Source organism: Oncorhynchus keta, chromosome 10, assembly GCF_023373465.1.
Source record: "Oncorhynchus keta strain PuntledgeMale-10-30-2019 chromosome 10, Oket_V2, whole genome shotgun sequence".
NCBI lineage: Eukaryota > Metazoa > Chordata > Actinopteri > Salmoniformes > Salmonidae > Oncorhynchus > Oncorhynchus keta.
This window is the reverse complement of record NC_068430.1, coordinates 66,222,672-66,231,881: the sequence shown is the minus strand read 5'-3', so window position 1 is coordinate 66,231,881 and position 9,210 is coordinate 66,222,672. Positions and strand designations below refer to the sequence as shown.

Sequence of the window (9,210 nt, the reverse complement as noted above, 5' to 3'; positions counted from 1 at the left end):
TGACAGGAACAGTGGGTTAACTGTTCAAGGGCAGAACGACAGATTTTGTACCTTTGTACCTTGTACCTTGTCATTGGACTAGTAACCTTTTGGTTACTAGTCCAATGCTCTAACCACTAGGCTACCCTGCCGCCCCAGTCTCATCTCATCCAGCTGCTGACATCTCTTTATCTGTCCTTTCCATCAGCACTCATTTCCCCTTTCTTTCTCTCTCTCTCTCTCTCTCTCTCTCTCTCTCTCTCTCTCTCTCTCTCTCTCTCTCTCTCTCTCTCTCTCTCTCTCTCTCTCTCTCTCTCTCTCTCTCAATGCAGAGCTGAGTGAAGAAACTTGATACTTATAAAGCAGGCTGTGCTCTCAATGAATACGCCCAGATATGCTTATCAGGATGTTTATTGTAAAGATGACAGGTTTGTATGTCTCTGCATTAAAAACAATGATGCTAAATATATATTTTTCAATATAAACTGTAATAGAAACAACATAACTGACTCCTAGGTTGAAAGGAGAGTATAGAAGGGTAGAGAGGTGGAGTTGGTGTCAATGGTAGAAAAGCATACATCCAGTTGTTACTTCCCTCGTTTGATGACCCAGTCCTTTGTCTAACTTTCTCTATCTGCCCAAGTGTCCCTGTAAAGTTCCCTGTCTCCCTCTCTTCTACAAGCTTAAAACAAGTTACCCAGCAGCAATTTACTTACACAGACAGCAGTGGAGGCTGCTGAGAGGAGAACTGCTCATAATATTGTCCGGAACAGAGCAAATGGGATGGCATTAAACACCCGGAAACCATGTGTTTGATTCCATTCGACTGATTCCGCTCCAGCCATTCCATGAGCCCGTCCTCCCCAATTAAGGTGCCAACAGCCTCCAGTGAGGGACCGAAGTAATAAATTGACCATGGAGAACATACGATGCACAATGGAATAGGGCTCACAGTGACATCTACTGACTGAATCAAGGTCTAACTTATTTTCGTCCAAGAAATTGCTTCGGTTGATAATTACACAAATAAAGAGTTTGAGAATATTGATAGTTCACAAAAACCACAAAAGTAATTATTTTCATAAATAGTTTTCAAGGTAAGGAAACAAATGTGTAATTTTGTAATTTGGGCGAACTATCCCTTTAATACCCCTGTGGTCCATTTTATTGGCTGGAGGCTATTGTTCTGTTCAAATTAGGCACCTTGCTCAATTTAGATTTCAAGCACGCATTTCCTACTATGTCCACTCAAATCATTGTTTTCAGTTTCAGTTTGACCTAGTAGGGAGGATTGGGTTGTTTCTGGACTCAGACATGATTTCTATAAAGTCAGATGGTCCATCAAGACCTGTCTATATAAAGGGAAATCCCACTGTGTCCACGAAGATGTACAAACTGAACTTTCTCAACGAGGTCAGTTCTCAGTGAAACAGCCACGCTGTATCATTTTGAGGATCTTCCAGTTTCAAGAATTTTAAGAGAAAACATCAACATGGGTGAGCTTTATTCAGCTCTATCATGAATTCTGCATAATATTGTCATTGTAATTTACTAAAACCAGTTAAAAGATCCTGTCATATCTTTCTGTATTTGTAGGATGTGAATTGCCTGTGTGTGTAGTAGAACTCTCTAAACATTATGTCTGGAATATAAGCCCACAGCAGGGCTTATTGAAAAATAACCATCAATGATTATGTTGTGGTATGAGTTAGTATGCACTCAAATAATAAATAATTGTCTTTATTTTAGCAAATCGTTACGGTGACATTAGCAAAGTTGACACTAACGGTGCCTCATGGGCAACAGCAAATGCTGACGGGAAAAGTTCCAGTGGTATGTTATATATACAATACCAGTCAAAAGTCTGGACACACCTACCCATTCAAGAGTTTTTCTTTATTTTTACTATTTTCTACATTGTAGAATAATAGCGAAGACGTCAAAACTATGAAATAACACAAAAAAAGTGTTAAACAAATCAAAATATATTTTATATTTGATATTCTCCAAAGTAGTCACTCTTTTTCTTGGTGACAGCTTTGCATTGTAAATAAGAAATGGGTTCTTAACTAACTTGCCTAGTTAAATAAAGGTTGAATTTAACAAGTATATGTAATAATCTGAGGCAGCACTCTCCTTGGTCAAATAGCCCTTACACAGCCTGGAGGTGTGTTTTGGGTTATTGTCCTGTTGAAAAACAAATGATAGTCCCACTAATCGCCCCTACGTGGACAAGTACAAGGGACGCATCACCAACGCAGGGCAAAGGTATGGAGTGGACCCAGCTGTCCTCGGTGGTATCATCTCTAGAGTCCAGGGGTGGGACAGGACTGGTCAATGGCTCAGGGGACAATGGAAATGTCCATGGGCTAATGCAGGTAATATAAACATTTGCGTGAGAATGAATGTGAGACTCTGGATCAGGGGTTGAAATAACATCATTACAATCAGGATTGTATGCAGGTTGTAGAGACGTCATTTTTTTATACCCATTATTGTAATCTGGCTGTTGAATTTCAAACGTTTCTTTTTTTTTTTTTACCCACTGTGTAACTGCTTCCCAGGAGGTCATGTCTAGGTTTTTCTAGGTTGACAAGCGCTGCCACCGTCCACAGGGGGCATGGGACAGTCAGGAGCATATCGAACAAGACGCACAGATTGTGGCTCCTATTCAGATGTTGAGAAAAAATATCCTCACTGGACCAAAGAGCAGAAGCTGAAAGGTACTTACTGATCCACTTCTGGATTGAGTTGATGAATCATACATGTTGTAGTACTGTATGCAACTACTAACCTATTGTGTTTATGTTTTTCAGGGGCGTTGGCAGACTACAATATAGGGCCTGGCAGCATCTCCTCATATGAGGAGGTGGACGCTAAAACCACTGGAGGGGACTATTCAAATCAAATTAATTTATAGAGCCCTTCTTACATCAGCTGATATCTCAAAGTGCTGTACAGAAACCCAGCCTAAAATCCCAAACAGCAAGCAATGCAGGTGTAGAAGCACAGTGGCTAGGAAAAACTCCATAGAAAGGCCAGAACTTAAGAAGAAACCTAGGTCAGCACCTCAGGAGTAAATGTCAGTTGGCTCCTGCTGTCTCTAGACGAGAGAGAGAGAGAGAGAGAGAGAGAGAGAGAGAGAGAGAGAGAGAGAGAGAGAGAGAGAGAGAGAGAGAGAGAGAGAGAGAGAGAGAGAGAGAGAGAGAGAGAGCATACTTAAATTCACACAGTACACCAGATATAACAGACTGACCCTAGCCCCCTGACACATAAACTATAGCAGCATAAATACTGGAGGCTGAGACAGGAGGGGTCAGGAGACACTGTGGTCCCATCCAACGATACCCCCAGACAGGGCCAAACAGGCAGGATATAACCTCACCCACTTTGCCAAAGCACAGCCTCCACACCACTAGAGGGATACCTTCAACCACCAACTTACCAACCTGAGACAAGACCGAGTATAGCCCACAAAGATCTACGCCACGGCACAACCCAAGGGGGGGTGCCAACCCAGACAGGAAGATCACGTCAGTGACTCAACCCATCAAGTGACGCACCCCTCCTAGGGACGGCATGGAAGAGCACCAGTAAGCCAGTGACTCAGCCCCTGTAATAGGGTTAGAGGCAGAGAATCTCAGTGGAGAGAGAGAAATCGGCCAGGCAGAGACAGCAAGGGCGGTTCGTTGCTCCAGTGCATTTCCGTTCACCTTCACACTCCTGGGCCAGACTACACTCAATCATAGGACCTACTGAAGAGATGAGTCTTAAATAAAGACTTAAAGGTTGAGACCGAGTCTGCGTCTCTCACATGGGTAGGCAGACCATTCCATAAAAATGGTGCTCTATAGGAGAAAGCCCTGCCTCCAGCTGTTTGCTTAGAAATTCTTGGGACAATAAGGAGGCCTGGGTCTTGTGATTGTAGCGTACGTGTAGTAATGTACGGCAGGACCAAATCAGAGAGATAGGTAGGAGCAAGCCCTTCTAATGCTTTGTAGGTTAGCAGTAAACCTTGAAATCAGCCCTTGCCTTAACAGGAAGCCAGTGTAGAGTAATATGATCACATTTTTTGGTTCTAGTCAAGATTCTAGAAGCCGTGTTTAGCACTAACTGAAGTTAATTTAGTGCTTTATCCGGGTGGCCGGAAAGTAGAGCATTGCAGTCGTCTAACCTAGAAGTGACAAAAGCATGGATTCATTTTTCTGCATCATTTTTGGACAGAAAGTTTCAGATTTTTGCAATGTTACGTAGATGGGAAAAAAGCTGTTCTTGAAAAAGGCTTGACTATTCCAATTATGTTGTGGCCAGAGCTTAATATTTCAAAAAGCATGGCTATTAAAGTCTCACAGGCTGACTGGCAGTCTGTCATTCCAAGGAAATAGAATCACATCTTCTGTTTTTGAGTTCTGCCATAAACTCCTATTAAATCTTTGGATTACAATTGAATTTTATGTTCATAAACAATAGTTGTAATCTGTAGGATATTACAGACATTGTTATATTGTATTGTTTTTTGCACATGTTCATGCATGCATTTCTAACATTATAGTTCACTTCACTTTCGGATAAAGATCATCATCATCATGTAATAAGTAATGTAAGGCTTTGCAGTCTAAGGTTTTACAACAATGCTTTACATTACACATCACACAAGTGCCTAATACAACGCATTATAAACCTACAATTGTATTTTATTGACCTCTGCTTAAGCAACCATCATTATGAGACTTTATAATGCCTCTAGCACAACATAGTTATCTGATTCTGTTTATGGACTATTATTATGATAATACTTTTTAATATGCCTACATATTGGATATAGTATTTAGAAAGTTTCTAAATAAATCGGCAAAGTAGTTGACCTGGGCTACATATTGCTGAATGATATTAACAGTTTCCTCAAACTATGTCTGGATATTCAATTTCGGTCAGTAGGCCTAGACATTTGTGTTTTCTCTGATCCCTAAAGATGGCGCTATGCATTTAAAGTGCTTTTTATCTACCGTTCAAAGAGAAGAGGCACGCTTTAGTCTACACTTGTCATTATTGCTTTTCGACAGCAGGAGATCGGGGCCGTTTTGTCATTATTAATGTAGAAATGGAGCATATATATTGCCATTGAGGATGGACAACTGAGGACACACAACTTCAAGGGATGGAAATATTGTCATCTTCACACAGTGAGACTATTCTGCAGATGTGGGCATGCGCACTGCATCGGTTCTACGGGGGACGGGAAGACATCACGGAAAAACTCTCTGTACCCGAACCCCACGCTGAAATCCATTCTTGATTGCAGTGTAGCACGACTACCGACTACCATGTTTGAGACACCGTTGAAGTCAGGGACTACTTGACACCCTGGCGATTTAAGTCGCCGCAAAACCGTATACAATACCGTATGGGAACAGTATGCGGGAAATGGTTGGAGGTTGCTGCGTGTGTTCCGATGAGCGAGGCTGGGCTGAAAATCCTCTTGTATACTGTGATGGGCACGGATGCAGCGTCGCTGTTCACCAGGGTAACTAGCTTGCTATTTTACAATGTAATTACGCTATTGGGGGGAGGATGGGGTGGTGTGGTGGGTGCCTACGTGCGTGTGGGTCTGTCTGTATTTATGTGGGAGGGGGTGTTTTCCTTCTGCACGCGTTGACGTGGTGCGACCGCGAGAGGAGACATATAAAATGACATCAAGCCCTTATGGCGCCGACTAATGCGGTTTTTGTAGAATGGCTTTTATTCGATCCAAAGTTACGCACCGTTAGGAAGCATTTGCTACTACTGGAGCAGCAGACGAGCTGGCCTATCGGGCCTTGCGGATGAATTGTTTCCACAACGATATATTCACCTTCTTTGTTGACATCTTTGTATCTCAGCAATGCAACAACGTATCCACTCAATATGTCCATGAGTTTTGATTTGAATAAGAGCCACTAATTATGATTTCATATGTAAATATTTACAGTTGTAAGGCTATAACAGTTGTACACACCTTCACAGTATATCCCCCCGTGGCTTTTATTTATTGTGTTTTGTAGGAAACATCAATAACAATATCTTATGTAGCTGACACACAATGCGATCTGAGTTTATAAACTGTTATTAATGTCAGATTATTATAAATCAGCCTGCCTTGCCAAGTAAAACCAATATGGCTGCGTTCAAAACATCACCACTCTTTGAAAAAGCTGACGTACAGAAATAGCCTATCAATATTTGTATAATCTCAGAATATTTGTGACAACAAATCTATAAATCATTGTCACACTTAGCTTCATGCCCTGACTATGCCTTCTCTCAATTCAGTGGCCTTGTGGTAAGAGTGTTTGTCCCGAAAAGGTTGGGAATTTGATTCCCGACCGAGTCATACCAAAAGACTGTAAAAATGGGACCTGCTGCATCTCTGCTTGGCACTCAGCATTAAGGAGATAGATTGGGGGTAAAACCCTGTGATAGACTAGCATCCTGTCCAGGGGGTGAACTTGTACATCAAGCTGCTTCACGCTACAGAAACAGGAGATGGGCTCTTTCTCCTATGTGTCGTTCCGGGCCTCGCACAAGCCAAGGCTACTTACTTACTCTATGCTTGTTCTCAACAGAAAAAAGAAAGAAAATACAAATTAAAAGTTGAAGGTATACCAAGAAGTTAGTTAGTTACATAACTAATAAGTTAGTTAACTGTTTTTTGTTCCTTTGTTTGAGTCTCATTCATTTGAGTGGTAGACTAAAGATGTCTGTATTTGTGTCTCTATTTATGTGTGTGTGTGTGTGTGTGTGTGTGTGTGTGTGTGTGTGTGTGTGTCACAGCGTGCTATGGCATCGTCCAGGTGCCCACTGGACCATGGTTCTGTCGAAAATGTGAGTCTCAGGAGAGAGCTGCCAGAGTGGTGAGTATATATGTCCAGTATATCAATATATTATCCGTATACTCATGTACTGCATGTCTATCAATGTACAGCATATCCCTGCCTGTTGCAGTAATAACACTGGTAGTACAGCATGCTATCGAAGCTACTGTGCGTAGTTGGTTATTGTGAGGTGTGCTCTCATTTCTCATCAGAGATGTGAGCTGTGCCCTCACAAAGATGGCGCCCTCAAGAGGACAGACAGTGGAGGTAATCTACTGGACACAGATTTTCTTTCCTTTATTCTTCATCCTCCACTTTCCATCAAGCCCGCCATCCTCCACGTTTCCCTTGTCTTACAAATATATGATGTGTTTGTGTTAATGTGTGTGTATGCACGTCAGTGTGTGTGTGTGTGTGTGTGTGTGTGTGTGTGTGTGTGTGTGTGTGTGTGTGTGTGTGTGTGTGTGTGTGTGTGTGTGTGTGTGTGTGTGTGTGTGTGTGTGTGTGTGTGTGTGTGTGTGTGTGTGTGTGTGTGTGTGTGTACTAATGTGAGCTGTTCTCGCTCCAGGCTGGGCCCATGTGGTTTGTGCACTCTATATTCCCGAGGTGCAGTTTGCCAACGTTCTCACCATGGAGCCTATCGTACTACAGTATGTCCCTCACGACAGATACATCAAGGTATTCTTCATTGTTCACTTCAACTTTTGATAAGCTTGTTTGTCTTTTGTGAAGGATGTTTTGACCGTCATTTAAAATGCATTTTATAGGCCTATGAAGATTGAATCAATTTGGATATATTGTTTCTTTAGCCAGAGTAAATGGTTGTCCATCTACGTGCCTATCTTCAATATTCCACACAAACGTGTGGGGGCATTTTTGTCCGATTCTGTGATTTGCAAGCAGTCATTAGTATACAATATATTTTTTTGCACAGGCAAAGCTTTCATGAGATCATCCAGAGTTTTTCCTAAGCCCTCTCTTTCAAGTCCTCTCTGCAAGTTATCTCTTTTAGAGTTGGCATCTGGATGATCATGTGCCATGTATCCCACCACAGTCTGCATGCTTTTAGGCCTAATGGTCTTGAGTGATCGCTATTGTGGAAAAATCTATATACAGCATATGCCCACCAGACAAGATTTTTTGGAATGAAAGCTTTTATGCGATTGGATTACAGTTCTATTAGAGTCAATGGGAAGCTACGTAGATGCTTGCTGCTGTACAATAGTGAGTGCTTGTCTTGTAGTGGTCTCATGTTACAGTGTCAGGGGCAGCTACAGTAAATGGCTTGCACCTCTCTGGTCTGGATTGTCAGAGCCATTCATCCGGATTTGCTGCCCTCCATTCTTAGTGAGCGTTTGACTGGACAATGGCCGTGTCCCAAATAGCACCCTATCCCCTATGGGCGCCTGGTCAAAAGTAGCTTTACTACACAGAGAATAGGGAGCCATTTGGGACGCAGACGATGAGTGAAGGTTCAATAAGCCCCACCACCCTCCCTCCTTTACAGTAGCTCCAGATGCCGTTTCTCTGTTTCCCTTTGGCCCATGATACTTATGGCTCACAAGGGGAGAGGAGGGGTAGATGAGAAGAAAGGTAAGGAGCCCGCTGTTCCTTTGTCCAGCACCTGTTGCTAGGCAGACAGCCAGCCCCCTCTGTCTCTGTCTGGGTAATAGCCGTGGGGGAGCGAGGTGTGGAGGGGTGCAGAATGTTTCATAACAGCCTGCTATCAATGACAGGCTAGGGTTGGACTCTGGGCACTGGTGAGGCCTATACAGTTGAACAGTATCACACTGGCTGTGTCCCAAATGGAGCCCTATTCTCTATGTCGTGCACTACTTTTGACCAGAGCCCAGAGTATAGTGCACTACTTTTTAGCCCTATGGGCCCTGGTCAAAGTGAGTGAGTGCGCTCTATAGGGAATAGGATGTAATTTGGGAAACACCTACAGACATCAAGATTTGGCTCGTTCCACCAATTAGCTACCTTTTGAGTAGTCTAACTTTTTATTTCACTTAATTGTATCATTCTGTCATAAAGAGCACATGTTCAACTTAATAGAAAACACTTTTTCCCCATCTCCAGAGAGTAAATATATAAATGTTGGGGTTAAGTGGGTTAAAATCTTCATATAAGTCACAGAGGATGCACAGAGAGACATGGGTTAAAATCTTCATATAAGTCACAGAGGATGCACAGAGAGACATGGGTTAAAATCTTCATAGAAGTCACAGAGGATGCACAGAGAGACATGGGTTAAAATCTCCATATAAGTCACAGAGGATGCACAGAGAGACATGGGTTAAAATCTTCATAGAAGTCACAGAGGATGCACAGAGAGACATGGGTTAAAATCTCCATATAAGTCACAGAGGATGCACAG

The 9,210-nt window shown here is 42.5% G+C and overlaps 1 protein-coding gene across 1 annotated transcript in view; it reads left to right on the top strand.

Annotated features, from left to right (window-relative positions):
* Positions 1–4,920: 4,920 nt before the first annotated feature.
* LOC118389398 (protein AF-17-like) overlaps positions 4,921–9,210 on the top strand; it is a 33,316-nt gene continuing 29,026 nt past the window's right edge. Inside the window, exons 1-4 of the mRNA XM_052527695.1 lie at positions 4,921–5,503; positions 6,790–6,869; positions 7,043–7,097; positions 7,399–7,508. Coding sequence (XP_052383655.1) covers positions 5,395–5,503; positions 6,790–6,869; positions 7,043–7,097; positions 7,399–7,508 — 354 coding nt within the window. The 5' untranslated portion in view covers positions 4,921–5,394. The remainder of the gene's footprint in view (positions 5,504–6,789; positions 6,870–7,042; positions 7,098–7,398; positions 7,509–9,210) is intronic.